This window comes from Fulmarus glacialis, unplaced genomic scaffold (genome assembly GCF_000690835.1).
Source record: "Fulmarus glacialis isolate BGI_N327 unplaced genomic scaffold, ASM69083v1 scaffold1222, whole genome shotgun sequence".
NCBI lineage: Eukaryota > Metazoa > Chordata > Aves > Procellariiformes > Procellariidae > Fulmarus > Fulmarus glacialis.
Window position 1 is genome coordinate 51,332 of NW_009199532.1, and position 19,632 is coordinate 70,963.

The following is a 19,632-nucleotide window of genomic DNA, read 5'->3' on the forward strand; positions in this document are numbered from 1 at the left end:
GCGGTTCTTTGACAGCAACATTTTGAACTGGAGCAAGAGAAATGCTCACGTCAAGTTGAAAGCTGTTGGTGTTCTATCCTTGACTTAAAAATGGAGAGATATTTCTTGAATTCCCTTCCAGAAAGCACATCATCCAAATCTTGTGCTCCGGACTTCCCCCCAACCATCACTTTTTCAGACCAGTGGTTAGATTTTGTCCTTTTGCCAGGCCCTGCACATTCCAGAGAAAACTACCAGAAGGCCACCAGCCTGTAGACTTCTTCCTATAATTTTTTCTGTATACTTCTTTATGTCATTTAGTATTACATGGCCCTCATAAGCAGCTTATGAGCCTGTCCAAATACTTCAAAGCCAACTTTGTATGTTTTGGAAGTTCTCTGTCTCAGGCAGTATACATTTCCTTCTTTTTTTCTTCCCCTCCCCCCGCCCCGCCCCGCACTTGTGAAACAGATTTTAAACTCTTATCATGAGATTCCAAAGCTCAGTTATCAAATAAACAAAGGAATAGAGATACTTACATACACCATCCCAACTAAAACTTAACACTGCACAAAAATTAATACAGTTCACTGCTGTTTTTCAGACTATAAAGAAACCGGGAAGGAGACTGATTGGAATGCAAACTACAGTTCAAACAGATAAATCCTTAGAAAAACAGGACACTAAGAGAAAATATTAACATCAGAAGTCATATAGAAGGAGATCTGAGATCAAAAAGAGAATATGATTGGTCTATAAACACATAAAGAGACAGTGGATAAGGGAGATCAAGAGAGAATGAGGAGGTAAGAGAATAATGGGGCAATAAATATACAAAACAACAATTCCAACCTGAAGAGGAGTATGTTAAGGGAGCTGCTGAATTCAGCATGTTCTCCGACTCTGGGAATCACAGGATTCCACCTTCCTAGTCTATCAAAGCAAAATCTGTTGAACTCTAAAATCCCAAAGGTTCCTACTGTCCCACTTCCATGGATATGATGGCTGCTGGATCAATATGCAGTTCCAGCCAGTAGCGAGACTGAACACATATTCCAGAGAGACAAGACACACAATACATACATGACAATAATGTGACCGGACATACAGACTAATACAGAGCCAACTGAACAACAGGATTCACATAAACAGGAATACCAATAGCCAAGTCCTCTTCCTCCTCTCCAGCTCATCAGGATTGAAGTTGACTAGTGAAGACACACACACATGCATACCTCTAGATTCAGAAGCACACCACATTCACGGATCTCAAATATTAGCATAGGCTCTATCTAATATCCACACTTTGGACAGACCTCTTACCCAGTCACTGGCTGAAACCTTGGTGTCCTGATTTCAGCTGGGATAGAATTAAATTTCTTCCTAGTGCTGTGTTTTGGATTTAGTATGAGAAGAATGTTGATAACATACTGATGTTTTTAGTTGTTGCTGAGTAGTCTACTAGTCAAGGACTTTTCAGCTTCCCATGCTCTGCCAGGTGCACAAGAAGCTGGGAGGGAGCACAGCCAGGACAGCTAACCCAACTGGCCAACGGAGTATTCCATACCGTATGACGTCACGCTTAGTGGTCCAGGAAGTAGAGATCGCTGTTTGGGTATCATTTGGCAGGTGGTGAGCAATTGCATTGTGCATCACTCATTTTGTATATTCTACCATTATTATTATTATTTTCCCTTTCTTTTCTCTTCTATTAAATTGTCTTCATCTCAATCCACGAATTTTACTTTCTCCCCCGCCCCCGCCCCGATTCTCTCCCCCATCCTACTGTGGGGGAGGAGTGAGTGAGCGGCTGTATGGTGTTTGGCTGCCTGCCGGGTTAAACCACAACACCAAGGTCCCTGGAAGACCTAAGCGTTAGACAGCTACACTGGCTGCCTGCTATTGCTTCTATTAAATTGTCTTCATCTCAATCCACGAATTTTACTTTCTCCCCCGCCCCCGCCCCGATTCTCTCCCCCATCCTACTGTGGGGGAGGAGTGAGTGAGCGGCTGTATGGTGTTTGGCTGCCTGCCGGGTTAAACCACAACACCAAGGTCCCTGGAAGACCTAAGCGTTAGACAGCTACACTGGCTGCCTGCTATTGATGAGACACGATAGGTGAAGAATCTTAACTATATGAAGGTTCCTTAACTAGCACTAAATAGGGATAATGGGGATGGGGAGGGAGTGCAGAGAGTCTGATCCAAAGAGTAGAAATACAATATCTGACAACTTAAAAAAAAAAAAGCTGTCTAATACTGACATCATTTATTTTCCCCAAGAGATGTACTGCTGTCTTGAAACAGACTGGGTGTGTATAAAGACACCCTGGCATAGAAAGGGACCTCACCTTTCAGCACTGAGCAAATGACACTGGAAAGGTAAAGTACCTGGGAAGCACACAGAACCACAGAGGTGTAGATGCACTCTAGTATAATATCTTGATGCCAGCTCCCACCCTTCCCAGCAAAACCAGTAGTGGAGATGGAGGCAGGGGCAAAAAATCCAATCTATTGAGTAGCAAGTGGCTTGCAGCTGACCATGCCATGGCACATGATACCACGGCTGATGCAGCCCAACTGCAAAGTGGTAGCTAGACAGGTGGATCAGAGCCAAGGATGGACTTCTTAGTGCTGAGAAGCACTCCTCATCAGCTACAGGGTCAGAATCACATAACATATGCCTCTGAAATCTCAACTAGCAGCATCCAGGGAAAGCAGGTAAGAAATCTTTGAAGATATTGCTTAGCTGATTTACCTCTGGACAGATTCAGAATGAGAGACTTCACGGACACAAAGGTTTAAGCCAAATGATCATAAGTATCTGGTTCTTTGAGTAGGTAGCTGCTTTTCCTGCGCTCAGAAAAGGGCCTCACTGCAAAATTTCATCAGTGAAGCTTGACCTTTCAAACATATTACATCCAACAGTGGAACAATTTACAGGGGAGGCAATCCTTAGGTCTCTCCAGGCTAAGAAGGCGTCTGAATAGTAGGTCTGAGAGTGAAATACAATCCTCAAAAATATTGCAGAAATGTGGAGAAGTTTAATTATCTTGAAGATCAAACCCATGAAATCCAGTGAAGAAAAACACCGTCTCAGAAAAATCTGTGCATTCTGACTCAACTAGACCAGAAGCTACTAACAGGACCTCTGAGACATTCAGACTACTATTTTGCTTTGTCAAGAGAAATGTTTGGACACAGAAACATTTATTTTAAAGGGAGGTACAGTCAGCACACGCGTCATATTCATAGGCTATTAAGACAGACTACAATGCTATTTCAACCACAGTGAGCTTTAGAGGTTCCAGTACCTTCTCTTTTCCAGGATGTTTCCATGAAAAGTTGGTCTCCATAAAAATGGAGTTCTTTGACTATGTCCGTGTGCATATGATATAGGAGAGAACCATGTACTACTGCAACTAAGATGCTTCCAGCTGTAAACAGTACCCTTACAATGTACAAAACCTGTCTCTCTCCTTTTCACCAATGTCATGAGGTCTAGTTCACACTTTCAACATCTCACTGTCCTCTTTCCCACATTTGAGCTAGCAGTTCCAAAGCAGTACCCAGTTTCTGAGAAGAAACTCACTTTTCTCCAGTAGTGACTGCAGAACTACTAGACAAAAGACAGTATTTGATGAAACCTGAAGGGGAACTACAGGTGAGTATTTATATTCCGTTCTAGAAACACTCTCCTCTCACAGTTTTATTGTAGGTAACAGCAGATACAAAAATAAACCTAGAATTCGAAGCTGTGAGACTAAAGAATGATGGATTTAAAGAAAACTTTCAAACTTCTTAAGCAAACACTGAGTAGAAGGATGGATACAAGCTGAAGAATCCATTAAGGGCTTTTTCCGCCCAACTTTCAAAAATTGCATTTAATAAATAGCTTATAATTTCTGTGATACGCTACATCTACATAAAGAAAGGGGAAACCTATATTAAAATATGAGACTGAGGAAAAAAAAATTTACACTGCTATCACATATGAAGATGTTCCAGATTAACTACAGGTTCTGCTAGCAGAAGGAAACATAGAAGCATTCTTCTGTCTGCTTCAGCCCAAATTCAGAAAATTTAGTATTATCTACCTATTATAATGGTGCAAAATAATCAACATATGATCAAGTGGTAAAAAGCAGTTGCAGAAAACTAGTATATTCAACTGGCACAGCTTTTAATAGAGTACATACCGTATAAAGCTATTGCACCAGCTTAATTCTTTAAATAGTTCAGCAATCCTAAGGAAATTAATACCTGCTGGCTGTCAATCTATTTCTAGTAATTCAGTACCAATTTTCACCATCCAGAACATGACCAGAAAGCCTAAGACACATGTGACTGACATCTCTTATTTCTTCAGATGGTCCTGTCCAGAGAAACATCACTAGTGTACCAAGTTGGGAAAGTCTGAATTCTAAGCAGCTAAACAAATTCTGCTACACACTTCAATATCTTTAACAGTCATTACATTGTTAAACAAGAGTTCCCTTAACTCAGAAATTATCTTTCTAAAGCGCTTTTTTTCCCCTCGCATGATTCCTCAGATTTTTTAAGTGATTGCTGGATCAACACACATAACTGAATATATTTCACTGTAATTCAATTTTAACTATTAAAATCCAACACTTAGTAAACTCGTCTAAAATGAAATAACTTTCTCTTTCATGAAAAAAACATACAATCAATATCAACTGCATATTTTTCAGATTCTGGTCAATTTGGATCACATTCTCTGTCCAACACTGACCAGTTAAGTGAATAAATTTCTGTAACATATAAGAAAAAATATACTCTTGCACATAACTCACTTGTTTGCCAGCATGTTTGACAACTGCCCCGATGACAGGGTTCTTCACATCTGTGAAGCCCACAGTTGAGTTTGCGACCACAAACCAAAGAACACTTATGTTCTATGTCCTAGGGGAAGGCAAAAAAGAAAAGCAGAATTAAACTATAAACCCCACTGGTTTATTTTTTTCTGTGAGGTCATAATCTACTAATTGACAAAACTGTATAGTGCAAAAAATAGCTCAGGCCTGATCTATACAGTTTTTCGATCACTATACGGATACACAATTTTTAAAGCAGATGCTGTTAGACCTCTATTGGAGACATAGCTTCATCATAGTTTATGCTTCTTTTATTAAGTAATATCCTTCCCCTCCCCATTCTCCCTGGAATCACTGCAAAGCACCTTTACACTGATTTAATTGCATTTAGGCTGGAATGTGGTTATACATTTATAATGATACCCATAAAACAAACACTGCAACATAAATGCACACACACAAACTTTTTGAGCATGACCAATACTGCAAATAGAGACTGAAGATGCACAAAAATGGAAAAATACGAAAGCAAAAAAGTCTTTTAACATCACAACCAAAACCAAACACACACCACAATGAACAATTTTATAAAACCACACGTAAACTTACCACACAGCAAACTTCATTACACTTGTGTCGTCCACATGATCTTTTCTTGTTGCATCGCTTATCACACATGAATGTAATAGCAGCTATTAAAAACAAACAAACAAAAAAACCCCAAAAAACACCCATAACTTTTATGTCTTTGCTTATGCTGAGAGCAAAAGTTGCGATCACAATATTATGCTAAGGCTGTTGCAGAGCATGGTCTAGAAGAGACTAATACAGAGTAAGTCAGCAAGCAAACTTTTAAATTACTTGCTCTTTGACATTAATTCCCCATGTGAACACTTGGCTTTCTTCAAACAAACCCTTGTTCAAAAAGATTTTGGAGAGCAGAATACATGAAACTAGTTTATTTCACATTAGTCTTTACACCATAAACTCTGCACAATAGAACACAGAAAACAGGATATCCTGATACTCTGGAGTATCACAAACATCCAGATTAAGACTGCTCAAATTGGTAAGGCAGTAAATGTCAGCTAAATGCAACTACTTCTGATATACTCATGAAACTAGTGCTAACAAAGAACATCCTTATCACCATCCACAGGTAACAAAAGCAATCACTTCTGGATTCTGAAGAGCAAAGTCTTCATAGACAAAAGCTCAAATTAGGAAATATGCATATTACTACCTTATGTATCTTGTAAATAAATACCTCAGTATGACAGGGGTCCATCAAGGAAATATTTCACTGAGGTGAATTTTGAGATGCTACATCCAGAATACCAAGAAGCATCAAATGGGAACTCTCTGCCAAGCTCAGATGCAAAGACCAGCAGCATACAACTGTGAAGCAGAATCAAAGCTTGTATTTCCCCAAGAACTTGAACAAGAGCAGAGCAACAGCATTACTTTGCCTCTGAGCTGTGCAAGCTGACCCAAAGATATGCAGGATGCTGGGGGGGGCAACCTATTGAATATGGCAGGTGGCATAAGACACTGTTCAAACTGAAATAGACAATTGTCTGGAATCTTCGAGATCAAATGCTGAAGAACTCTTTCTTTACATAAAAGATGGATAGAAATGAAAGAAGGTTATTTCAAACCTCTTCCCACAAGTAGAGGCATCTCAAGAAATGACCAACTTGGCACAGAAGTATGGATAAAAGAAGCAGTATTGATCAGATGTTTGCCAACTTCGTCAACCAAACCCAAACTTAATATGAGCTGTGTATCGTTTTTAAAACAATGTCACATTATATATGTAACATAACATTGTACCTTTATTTCTGAGGAGAGCACATGGGACTTCCTAGGAAACAAACAGGGAGCGATTAGGTTAAAACAAATGAAATAACAGAAACTTACTTATCTAGAAAACACCTAGTCACATGATACAGAAAGAAGCAGCACTCTCAGTTTTCATGTGTGTAACACTTACGTATACAAAAGTGAAACAGAAGCTTGGAAAAAAACCCCAAATCTTTTAACACAATACTTTTTCCTTAGAGGTTCAAGACCATTTAAAAAAAATTGTAGTTTTGTGTTCCCCACTTAATTCAGCAGACAATGCTGTGAAGACAGAAACAGGTTTGTCCTAAGAAACCAGAAACTTGCATGGCGGAAAACAAAAGAGCTCTCCCAGAGAATATTGACAGAGCGCATAAATTTGTGCTTTGACCAACTGTCCCAAAAATGCAAGTCTGACTTGATTAAAAAAAAAAAAAGAAAGAGAGAGTGAAGTCAAATCTCACGATCAAAGAAGTTTTACCTAGATTAAAGACCTCAACATGAAAATAAAAGGTGATGGATAAAAAGAACATTGTTGATCGACTACATTTAAACCTTCAGTCATCACAACTTTATATTCTGAGTTCTCATTTCCGAGCATCACATTTTTCATGACTGATTTAAATTATCACTGTAGTTCACTCACACTTTTTCAAGAAGCAGCTTTCTGGTGTCTGAGAAGCTGCGTAAACTAAAACCCAAACCTCGCTACTTTGTTTCGAGCTTCAAAATGAAAGATAATCTGAAGCCTTCTACCCCATAACTACCTTCAGCAAACTTGCAGGAGAAAACTGTTCCAACCTCAAGCAAAGTCTCAGTCATTTCTATGTACTTACAGACTTACATATTCAGAAGCCATCTCTACTTATAGATGATATATAACAGGTCAGAAAAGTTATCAAAGCTCCTGTGATAGTAGCCAAAGATTTCAAAGCTATGATCACAGAAAGTAGCATAGTTTAAAAATATACTAATTATTATGTAACAATTGCTGAGGATCTGCTGGGTCACTACACAAATGTATGAAGAATGAGGACTGGTAAAAACTTCATATTCTCTCCAAAAAAGTCTACAACAAATCTACAAGCTATTACTACAAAGTTTTAGTTAGCTTTTTATGTCAGGCTACCTTACTTCTCTCAGTTTATATTACTCTTGGTAAAACTACCATTCTTTGTGCTATATAAATACTGCAGGATAATGTAGGACTTTGGAGTCAGCTTCAACAAACAGAATTCTGTGTAAACTCTGCAAAAATAGTTCAAAAAATTGCCTTCACAGTAAGTAGCCTATGTTAGCACTTCACAGTATAATCTAGTTAGCATCTATCAGTTAGTATACAATGAAGGTTCTTGCAACTAAGGAGCACAGCACCTCTTATACTTCTTAGCTTTCTTTTCCTCAACTATGTCAGCTCCTTTTTCTCCACAGCTTTAAAAAACAACAAAGATTACCTGTTTCCATGGTCAAATTTTATACACTCACCTTTTTTTTGAAGCCACACCTACAATAAATATTTGATGTGTGAGAACATGGTCTACAGTCTCCTTCATGGCAAAGGCTTTCACATGTATGAATGAATTCTAGCAAAATGAAAATACAAAGATTAACAATTACTAAAAAAATAAAATCCATGATGTGGAACTTCATTTTTATTAAGAGCATCACTAGTCAAAGATACTAAGCTTATGTGCAGCTGGGTTTCCAAACAAATTAACTATTTTGAGTCAAATGCGCATAAAATTTTGCCATTGTTTTCAATTTTTAAATCCTGAATCTATAGACTAGAGTTTCAGGTCTACAATTAACATTGAAAATGCATACATTTTAAGTACTTTTTACATTAGCGTATTAAAAAAAAAAAGAATATTTTGTGTGATAATATCTTACCCAAGTTTCAGGAATTTTTAGTAATTTTTTCTTCCTTTTCAACCCAAAAGAATGACTTACTATGCATACCTTCATATTTCACTTACTAGGTTAACTGAAATTCAACTAAAAGTTAAATTACTCGTTCCCTTTCTACTTGTCCTTGGACTGACAGAATGGATCAGTCATTAATAAGAAGCCCTCATCTTAACAGAATTCGTCTCTTTCCTCTCTAAAGTCTAACAAATCACGATTAAATATGTAGTCTGTAAAACTGGAGCTGCACACCATCTCTCAATTAAATACACCTGAGTTACCTAATGCACTCACTGAAGTGTCAAATAGCTTCTGCACATAACTTTCTCCAACTTTCCAACACTAGTTTTTACTTCATGACCTTCTTACAGCAGCAGGAAATGAGTATTTACTGGAGGCATCTGAACAAAGTCATTTATCTCTACCAGTCTCCACACGGAAGTCAAAGATCTAGGTGGGCTTTTAAAAGACATCAGTACATACTACTCTCCAGAAATTCCTACAGCTCTATTCCTCTACCAATATAGGAAAGGTGCATGTAAACAAAATTTAAAAGGCTAGCTAGTGTTAGTGCTTTTTAGACAAAGATATTTCCTGATTTTAAGGTATCATTATGAACAGCCAGACTGCAGGCTCTGCAGTGGCTTTTACACTCAGTTTGGTTAAAACCCCAAATCACTAATCAAATATTTATTTCTTGAAATGAAACAGTTAAGGACCACTTTTTTTTTTGAAAACGATGAGATAATTTGAATACTCTGATGCAGAAAGTTCTAATTACCATAGCTACCACAAGAGAGAGGCTTGCCACATGTTTTTCCACACGATGGGATAGGGTCTGTGCATATTTTACGTTCAACGCATCCTAGTTCCAGTAACTTGCTGAGAGGAGTCTGACCACAGGGACAGCGATATACTACTTGTGGAAGTCGTGGACAGAGCTGGCAAGGCTGAGGATGGCATACTTGCGTACAGTTGTGCCTCCCACAATTTAATTTTCTGGAAAAAAACAAGCCCAATGAAAAAAAAAACAAAACAAACAAAAAAAGAAAACGGGGAATTATCTAAGAGTATCATGATCACTGAGTGTGAATAAAATGACCTCTTTCTTTTCAAAAGCCTAAATTATAGCAACCTTACTTGCCACATATATTCTGACATGAGAAGTTCCCAAATCCATCAGAGAATTCTTCCTTTGTCCCACACAATACTTCTTTAAAATTGCTTCCACAGTAACACACTGAAAGAAAGCAGTATTCCACAGAAAACAACACAAGAAAACATCAGTGACAAAATACCTCCAGCAGTACAGCAAATATAAAAAGGTAAAATGTGAAAAATTGTTACAGTCAGTTTTTAGAAGGATAATGAAGTTGCTCTTCTTTAGATTTATTTCAGCAATAGAGGTTTCTCAGTCCTACAGAAGCTGGAATTCCTGGTTTTTGTTTTGATAAGGAGATAAAAACTAAAGCAGAAGTACTAGCTGCACAAAAAGCTTACTTATTAAAGCAGTATACATAAGTTAATTATTACCTTAAAAGTTGAGAAAATTAACTTGCAATTTTCTATATAAAGTGTTCAACAAAAGTGTATTTGTATACTGGCACACATACTTGGACAATTTAATTTCCATTCAAGATCAAGTTTAGAAAATTTTAACAAAAACCGTGAGTAGCTTGTTGAAATGTGCTTTCCTATACTTCTTTCTACTCTTCTTCCATGTACTGTTTAATCAAGTCTCAGAATTATAGTAAAAGATTAAGTAGGATCACAGGACAATTCAGGTCAGAAGGGCCCTCAGCGGATCAGCTAGTCCAAGCCCTTACTTACAGCAGAGTCAGCAATGAGATCAGACCAGGTTACTCAGTGTTTTATTCAGTTGGGTCTTGAAAACCTCATAAGGTTCCAAGAAAAGAGTTTTTCCTCACAGCCAGTTATATAACATTTTAACTTAGGCTCATTGTCTCTCATCCTCTCCGCACGCACAGCCTGTCTCTGCCTTCTTGATTACCTCCTAATAGCTATTGAAAGGCCACTACTCAGCCTTCTCAAGCTAACAAAGTCCAGCACTACCAGCCTGTCCTAATAGGGCACATGCTCCAAAAGCCTAATCATCTTGGCAGGATTCTTTCTAGTCATGTTTATATTCTTATTTAAATATATAGTGATGCTGACACATTTTCCATTTTGAAATATTCTAGCAATAGATTTTGGTTTTGTTAAGTAAAAATAAAGCACTTGCCTCTTGGTACTGGTTTTTTTCACCCTCTCGTTTTTGTAGTATAGAGTGGATATACATAAGGCATTCCAATACTTACCTTGCTGTGCTGTTAATTGGCAAGGTGAACATTTTCCTGCATGGCACACTTGAGTACAGCTGTGCTTACCACAGTTTAAAGTATTTCCACATACATTAGAACAATGAATCTTTGTTGATTGGCCACAGCGAACTGAATGACTGTAGAGAAATGACACCATAGTCTGTCAGCTACCTTAATATCTACAGAGCATTTATTAAGAAGGAAGATACTTTTTCAATAAATTGCCAAAGCCTTGGAAAGGGAGCATAACTTATTAACGAAAGAGTTTTTAGGAAACAACCTCCCCCTGCTTCCCCTCTCCCACCCCCCTAAAGTAGGACACATCACAGTAGTGAGTCTATGGAATTTTCTCTCAACAAAATGGAAAAAAAAAAGTGACACTATAACTTGAACCTAATGTACGGTTATGCATCGTGCCAGAAGAGCAGATATTTCTATTTCAGACATCTTTCCAAAGACTTAATTCTAAGTCCACTGAGCACAATGAAGATAGGGATGTGCACAGTGACGATAGGCCTTTATAGTGAGTCAGTAGTCTACAAAAAGAGTTGGGTTTATTAATTAAATTGTTTAAAAAAAAGGGACAAAACAATAAATTCTCCTCTTTTTCCATTCTGGCTAGCCTCATACAATCGCTGTAAAATGTACATTTGAAATAGTTACTTTAAAACATTTTGAAGTCAGAGGTGCCATACCATACGTCTTGGATGCTAACACAGTACATACGAAAAAATGCTATTTAGAAGCAAGTTTTAAGTATTAAATGCAGTATTACAAAAATCAGCAATCTGGTGAAAATAGTTGACACCTGGGAAAAAATAATAAATCAAAATTGGTTGCATCTATTAAACTTTTAAATGCAAGGAATAGCTCGAATAAAAAAAAAGGTGATCTTACTATGTAAAATGAAATTCAGTAATCTACAACCAATCAATTTTTCTGCTGAAGACCAAGTGCTTTCAACCACGAATACTGCCACAGAAATAGTTGTACCTTCTTTTGAAAAATTAAGATCAATTAATATTACATTCAAAGTTTCAGAAATAATTGTAGAAGTCTGAAAACCTTTTTTCTAGAGCAAGAATGCTAACACTGAAATCGGTTTTTGTTTGGTTCGGTTCTGGAAACGAGTACAGGCAAACATTTTATTATACAGAATCAGTTCTAGGTAGCTAGAACAGGGACTCTAAAGACTCAGAACAACTGAGTATGAGAGATCACATAGAGTATAGGCAGTACAGTCTTGCTGTTGGCAAAGACACTGTACGCATCAAACATGCAAGGAAAAGATAGCCTTCAAGTCTGGAATATACTACAGACTTCTCTCTTGCTAGTGCTACAGCTTCCCAGAAATGTACATGTTATTTTTGAAATTATTATTTCTGGAATGAAGTAACTCAACATGACATTCCATTCAGACAGAAAAGGTGTGAACCTTTTTCTACTTCTTTCTCTGTGTCTTCTACAAAATAAAATAAATAAATACTAGAATAGGATTTCAAAATCAAATCAACTCACAGACTGGTTGGATAATTCAGCTACATGTACCATAAATTGATTTTTAACACAGACAACTTATTTTTTTATTATTTTTATTTTTTCTTAAAAGATTAAAAGCAATTGCATTTTTTTTAAATATAAAATTCTCCAATTTTAGTGCACAAATAAAAGTTACAGCTCAGAATAAACTTTGTTCCGTAAACTTTTAATAAACTATTCTTATATAAACTTCTGTTTGTATAATAGAAGCATTCTCACCTTGTTTGTCCACATTCACATGTTTTTGTCACAAAGGCTGGGCACGAAGGGCAAGGTCCTGGATGGCACAGGCTTAAAAATAAGTCAAAAAAGTTAACTTTACAATTTTGTTTACTTTAGCTTTACTACACTCCCAAAGAAACAATCCATCATGACTCAATCTGCAGTGCATTATCAGAACATTATACAAGCCACCTCCTGCAGGCTATGAAAGCATTATTAACACAAGAAAAAAAATATTAGATTATTACAGTTGCATCAGTCTAAATGTCACTGATGTTGAAAGAAAACTTCAATATTCCTGCTACTGTCAAATCAACAGTAACAGCGCTACTAATACATTTCATATTTTACATTTCACCAGCAGACAGGCATCAACTCAACTGTGTTCGTCACTGGTAACACTCAAACCAAACATCACATGTCCAAACCATTAATACATTTCCTTCTTCAATGATCTTAAATAGATTAGAGACAAACACTTCTCTATTAATTTCTTCTGTTGAGTTGGTGGCTTTATCTTTCAACTCAGCATTTCTAAAGCCACCAGTAAGAACTGTTGCTCCTCTTCCTGTAAGGTAACGCGTGGGAGATGCAGCAAGTCTGCCTCAGTTTTCTTTCTTACCATCAAGTGCAATTTCCTGTGAGTGTCATCAATGGCAGTCCTTTACTTGATTATGAGATCTCACCTCCTACTTCAAGAAACACTAGATGGTCCCTGTCTGCATGTAAGACCTCTGCTGGGCACAGACAAGCCCAGGTTTGTGAAATTACACTTAACTTGTCTGCACTCTTCCTTAACCAGTTCTCAGTTCTCTCCCTTTGAAAATACAGCAACTCTCACGTGGAGCAATTATTATGGGCCAGGACTGACCAGCCCAGATGTCCCAGCCAAAAGAAAAAGGAAAAAAAAAAACCAAACCCAACAGCAAAAAACCCCATAAATACAGACTATCCAATTATATGGTAATTACTAAATTCCCCAAGTACAGTCGCTACGCAAGTACTAATTAGTACACCAGTTACTATAGTCACAGGCAATATAATTGAGTCATGTCAGCAGTTTGTCTACAGTGGTCCAGCTCCCTTTTTCCTCTACCACTCCCCCCAGTCGACAAGAAGGCCTAATCTAATCATGCAACTTATGCCAGCTCTAACAGCAAAGCCAAGCCATTACATGATAAACCAATTCAACACAAAAAAACACCACCAAAAACAAAACCAAAAAACAAACGATCAAGGAAACCACAACCCTCCCTCTTTGATAGGTCAGTTTTACAGCATAAAGAGTTAAATAAGCACCAGAGCAGGCACAAGGAAAGGGAGAAAAGAGCAAAACTGGATGGAGCAGGGAAAATACAATACAGAGGGAAACAGGAAGAAAGCAAAAACATTAAATTAATTAAAACTGTATTGTGGAACTTTAGACAATGAAAATTAACATGCATTCTGCCACAGAAAACCTCTTGTAAAAGGACAGCACTATATATTTCACTTTCTTGACTTCAATTCTCACAGACCCTTGTAGGATTCTAAAGGCTGTATGCCAGCTTATAAACTGAAGAATCTGATTAAAAGTAGATACAAACTTAAAATACTGTGATCTAGGTCATAACTTGGAACCTGGCTTCTTGCTTGAACCTGGCTGTCATCCTAATCTCTCTTAACCAGCGTGTGAGCTTTAATAGCCTTTCCAAAAGCGTCTATGTGATGCTGAGAGCTCTAGACATTCTTATTACCCATACCAGGATCTGTTTTCTTTTGAATCTTACTAATTATTTGCACCAATTTCTTGCAAGATGCCCTGCCTAGCAGAAGGCATTGTGCATTCTGAATTTGCCACCTTCTGATTTAAATGCAGGTCTCATTTCATACTCAGGGAATGCAGCGGGGGGGGAAATCTCCATGTTTTCTTGATAAAACTAACCACTTTACGAAGTATTAAAGTAAAAGGATCCAAATCTTTCCCATGACTTTTAATCCAATTCTTTTTCCTCAGCCACAAGAGTCTGATGCTTACTCAGTTTTAAAGCGAAAACACGATTCTCAAAGATCCACTTTCACCCACTTCAACTTGCCACTTGATATTATATTAAGAATAACGTAACCACCTAAGCAGCACTTGGAATAGCACAACTGGCACCACCAAAAAATTGTATCACCAGTCACATCTCTCGGAGCTGCTCATTTCACAGGGGACAATCGTTCGCACAAGCCTAGCATACACCATAACACAATGCATATAGAAGGCAGACAGCAGGAGGGAGGCTGAAGTTTAGACCACCAACAACTATTACAATGGCTTATTTAGAACACCTCCTGTACTCTGCACATTTCATCTACATGGCAGAGGGAGCAAATACAAGCATCCTAATGCAAAGCAATGAGAAAAATGTTCCTCTGATGTCACATATGAGCAGAAAAGGGGATCATTGTTTGATCCTGGTGGTGTCACATCAGATAGCTGCAGTGTAGATACACGGTGTGTGGTTTCTGAAAACTCAGACAATACTGCAATTCAGATTCTGTTGCTAGGCACTGCATAAGTAATTCTGATATAAAGAGCAGGGGATAGCTATAAGCGTCTAAATCTCCCATACTCTGATTGTTGATACGATAGCCACAAAGAAAGACAAGAAACTAAGCAAGAATCCCATGACTCAGAAAGCAGGTTCCCCAAGACTCAGATTCAAGTCCCACCAATGAATAGGATTCATAACAGGATTCATCCCGATTAGCTCTGTCAGAGGCTCACGGACTGCAGATACAGAGGTCTCCTCAACTGGAAGACAACGGATGGAGCTGGACTTTAAATGAGTCCCACACACTTCAACTGCAAAGGGTTTCCCAGAATAGATGGGATTAAATACTGGAGAAAGGGCAACATCAAGAACACCACACCAAGACTCAGTTCACTGCCCATAACAGTGGACAAATCTCTACTATTAACTAAAGTCACACAGACTTGAGAAGAGCATGAATAGCTTACCCCAGAGAATTCGTCCCGTCACACTGTGAGGTAGAAGGTCTTGAAAATGACATGAAACATTTGACCCAGAAGAGAGAAGAGGGGGAAAAAAAAGAAAAGGAAAAACAAAGTTTTTAGGATCTCAGTGAGCAGAATGGCATTTCTGGTTCAACCCTTCTCACCTTATGGGAACCTGTGGGAGCAGAGGAAAAAGGCACACAGCAGATCCACAATCCAAAGAAACAAGTACTTGCAAGAAAAGAGTTCTCAGATCATTTAAACTCAAGCAAGAACCATGAAGCAGACTCCTGGCTCTGATGGCAACAAGTCCACCTTTGAGTACTCTCTTGAGGAAAAACTCTGCCCAGATACAGATCATGATCCAGACTTCTAGACCAGTTGAGGTTGTCCAGTGGGTAGAAGCTAGTAAAAGACTGCCAAAGATGCATTCAGATGATAAAGCTCCACATCTCTAACTCCACCACTTCCTGATACAGCAAGAGAGAACAGATTTCTACTTGCTTTTTGACACAGCAGATGGAGGCAGAGTGTGTCCTCATTCCCATCCCACATGGGAGGAAGAAGTGTCCAAGGTATACTGAGGAATATCCAAAACTGGGTAACACTGATGCTGAAAGTGCATTCCTCTCCAGATCACTATCACAAGCCAGAGTGTGCCAAAACCACCCATTATCTTGCTCTGCACCCTTGCTGTCTCCTTACCTCCAGGACTGGATGATCTCAGCATGGTTTTACTCATGTGGAACAAAGTGAATGATAACACTTTTACACTTGCTACAACTTAAACTGGTAGCAAGCCGGGACTTTAAAAGGTCCACATTTTCACCGCTCTTTATGCAGATCAGACTACCAGGACTACAGATTTGTAGCCTGCAATAGGCACAATATTGCCACTACTGTTCAGAAGACTTCCCAGAAGAGAATGCCAGAGACTGAGCCTCTGCTGTAAACTGTAAACAGAGGAAGAATAACTGTTTCATACAAGCGCTATAGGAAAGTCTGTCAGGTAGCAGACTGCAATCGGGGACTTCTCAAAGTAGTTAAGGAGTCTACTTATGTCTGACTGGGCAAAAAAGTCCTCCATGGACACATGCATCTCCTGAGATGGAGGCCAGCAGCTAGCTTCCAAGAGAATCAGTGTTGTGCTGAGTCAGGATATCAGCTACATCAAATGTAGTCTGAAAGCTGATCTATGTTTCAGTTTTATCCTGCAAACGACAGTGAAGAAGATCTAGTATGATGATGAATTAAGAAAACAACTATAGCACTGAAATGCCAGTCTGAAAAGAAATCTAATATAATATTTTCATATGTGGGAAAGAAGTATTAAAAGAGTAAAGAAATACTCTTTCATTCAACAAGATGTTGAGATAGGTTTGAAAGAGAACACATTAAATAAAAAGTTCGGAGTAAAGTTCTAGTAAAGGTCTGAGTTTTAGTAAACCTTGGAAAAAGTGTAAGATGACAATCTATTTGTTGGAATGACTGAAGTTTTTGATTGTGTACCAAGAGCAGAAAGAACTGCTTCTGACTATTAAGAATTTCTCAAAACAGAAATATGAACAGGTATTATGGACCAACTTCCACACATGGAAAATGAATCTAGATATGCTAGGAACAACATATAATTTATTTTTCTGACTAGCAAGCATATTTATACATTGAAAAAGCTCGCCTAATGCTGTTAACCTTATCAATATAATACCACCACACTGCTAAAAAAAGATCTAAAGGAAAACATCCAAAACTGAAAATAGAATTGCTCTTCTTTGCCTCTCTTCATTGAATTATACTAATAAATGTTAGCAAAAACAATCCAAGTTACGTATACTGATTAAGATCTCCATGAGGAATTCCAATTCAACTATCTGGTGGTCTCAAAAAATAGATAAATACATATAATGCCCTCTTATCCCTCAACAGTTTACAAGCCAAAGAAAAGAAAAAGAAACAAAGAATAGAAGTAAGCAGTCCTTCAGTTTAACTAAGTACCACTGGCTCTTAGGTTAAGATTATACAAACACTATTACAGGAAAAGCAGCATGTAAAACGACTGTTGGACCACCGGATACACATTTAAAATTACTTCTATTCACTATTACTTCTCTTCAATGAAAGTTCTTGAAACCAAGTTAGGCAGCTGGTTCATTTCCTAAAACATGATGGAAATGTTGATACTATTGTTGCTGACCTCGTGTTCGTTCTCTCATATGAACTCACTTCAGACATACAAACTCAAATAGCCTCCATTTCTTCTAGGCTTCAGTTGAGATAAACCAAATACACCTCTAAGCATATCCTATAGTCAAAAAATATCCAAATACAGTCTTCAGAAATTTTCTCTAGATCATTTCAATATTCATATAATAAACATTTACTTACATGTTACAAAGATGTGGACAGTCCAAACACTGTCTCTTCTTTCCACAAAGTTCACCACAGCTATGTGGGATTTCATTTCTATTCCATTCAGGATTGTGCACCTTACCTAAACCATGTCAAAGACAAAAACATATTTATTGCCTTGAATAAAATACTGAGTTTGGGAAAAATATCACACCAAAAAGAATAAGCTGTATTTTCAATACTGGCAGTAGTCGTCTTTGAAAAACAAAATGACACAGTATGTTTTATGTTTTTCTCCGCTTTCAGTACTGATACATACTCAACTTCTTTAAAAGTAAGTGCCACTGGAACATCAAGCTCCAGAAGATTCTTTCCTTCTATGCCGTCAGCAGGCACTGAGGTAGCTGGTATTTTACATCAAATTAAACTGACAAAATACAAGAAAATTAAAAGCCCCCTTTAGTTGGTCAGGCTGCATAGATAAGAAAATTAAAGGGTGAAACTCCCTTGCTGCCTCAATGCAGAAGACAAAAAAGAAAAAAAAAAAAAAAAAAAAAAAAGACACCATTCCCAGAAAATAAGATCTAGCCAATAAGGTGATGAGGAATAGGGGCAGAATGAAATGACTGGGCAAATTATAAAAGTCACTTCTCTAAAAAGAAGCAGACTTTACATAAACCTAAACATTAAAGGTTGACATTTTGATGAATGCAGCAGGAAGTCTTGAAGAAGAAGTGATAAATCCAGTACATTTGCTTCAAGTATTCTGTATTTCAGATAAGCACTGAAACCATATTTTAATTAAATCTGACATACTGTTCGCAAATCTCATAGCTGTAAGTGCATGACATGATCATCAGTGTTAAAGTTAATTGCCATGGTTAACACATGCAAACCTAATCTGGCTCTCTGCAAGAGGGGAATTAAATTAACAATGAAGCAACTGAGCCAATATTACAAATTTGAGTTGCAACAATTAAAAACATCAAGAAAATATATTTTTGGCGACATAGTTGTATCATTTTAATTCTTTTAGTACACCTTTGTATATTCTATGAGTAGCAAGTTAGGAAAATACAAATAAACACCACATATGGCATTTATTCACCTGAGTTTCAATTAAACTAGTCAAATATCCAGGAAAATCCTGAAAATTAGAAGATTCAGGGAAAAAAAAAAGCTAGGAATTTCCTCATGGAATGGTGAAAAAAACTACACTTAACTACACTCAACACATAGTTAGTATTTTGCATCAAATAGAAGACAGCTTTGATAAGCTGGTGATGTCCAAATGCTGTATCGTTAATGTAAAATTATCTATACAAGATTGAAGTCTTATGTTCCAACATGGTGCTCGGCTAATATTAACCCTGTGGACAACTTGAGGTTCCTGCTGTAGATCTCCTAAAACTATGAAACAGTCTTTAAGCCTAGGCAGAATTTCTTTCCTATTTAACAGATGGACGACCTGTCTTAAAAGTGTAATTTTCATTTGGAATCATTCTAACTTGATTGTTATCCCTATACTCGTAAGATTTCACACACTGTCATACAAAAACTGTCTTACCTGCATTGTACTGTTCTTAGCTGACACATTGACACATTTAGATAAAGAGAACTTTAGATAAAATTAGAATCATAGAATCATAGAATC

General features: G+C 37.5%; 1 protein-coding gene across 1 annotated transcript in view; it reads right to left on the bottom strand.

The window, feature by feature from the left end:
* NFX1 (nuclear transcription factor, X-box binding 1) overlaps window positions 1-18,120 on the bottom strand; it is a gene marked incomplete at its 5' end in the record, with an annotated part of 47,696 nt that extends 29,576 nt beyond the window's left edge. The window contains 9 exons of the mRNA XM_009573264.1: window positions 4,797-4,905; window positions 5,427-5,509; window positions 6,651-6,681; window positions 8,145-8,242; window positions 9,346-9,563; window positions 9,705-9,804; window positions 10,883-11,022; window positions 12,644-12,715; window positions 18,015-18,120. Of these exons, the coding sequence (XP_009571559.1) occupies window positions 4,797-4,905; window positions 5,427-5,509; window positions 6,651-6,681; window positions 8,145-8,242; window positions 9,346-9,563; window positions 9,705-9,804; window positions 10,883-11,022; window positions 12,644-12,715; window positions 18,015-18,120 (957 nt within the window). The remainder of the gene's footprint in view (window positions 1-4,796; window positions 4,906-5,426; window positions 5,510-6,650; window positions 6,682-8,144; window positions 8,243-9,345; window positions 9,564-9,704; window positions 9,805-10,882; window positions 11,023-12,643; window positions 12,716-18,014) is intronic.
* Window positions 18,121-19,632: the final 1,512 nt, after the last annotated feature.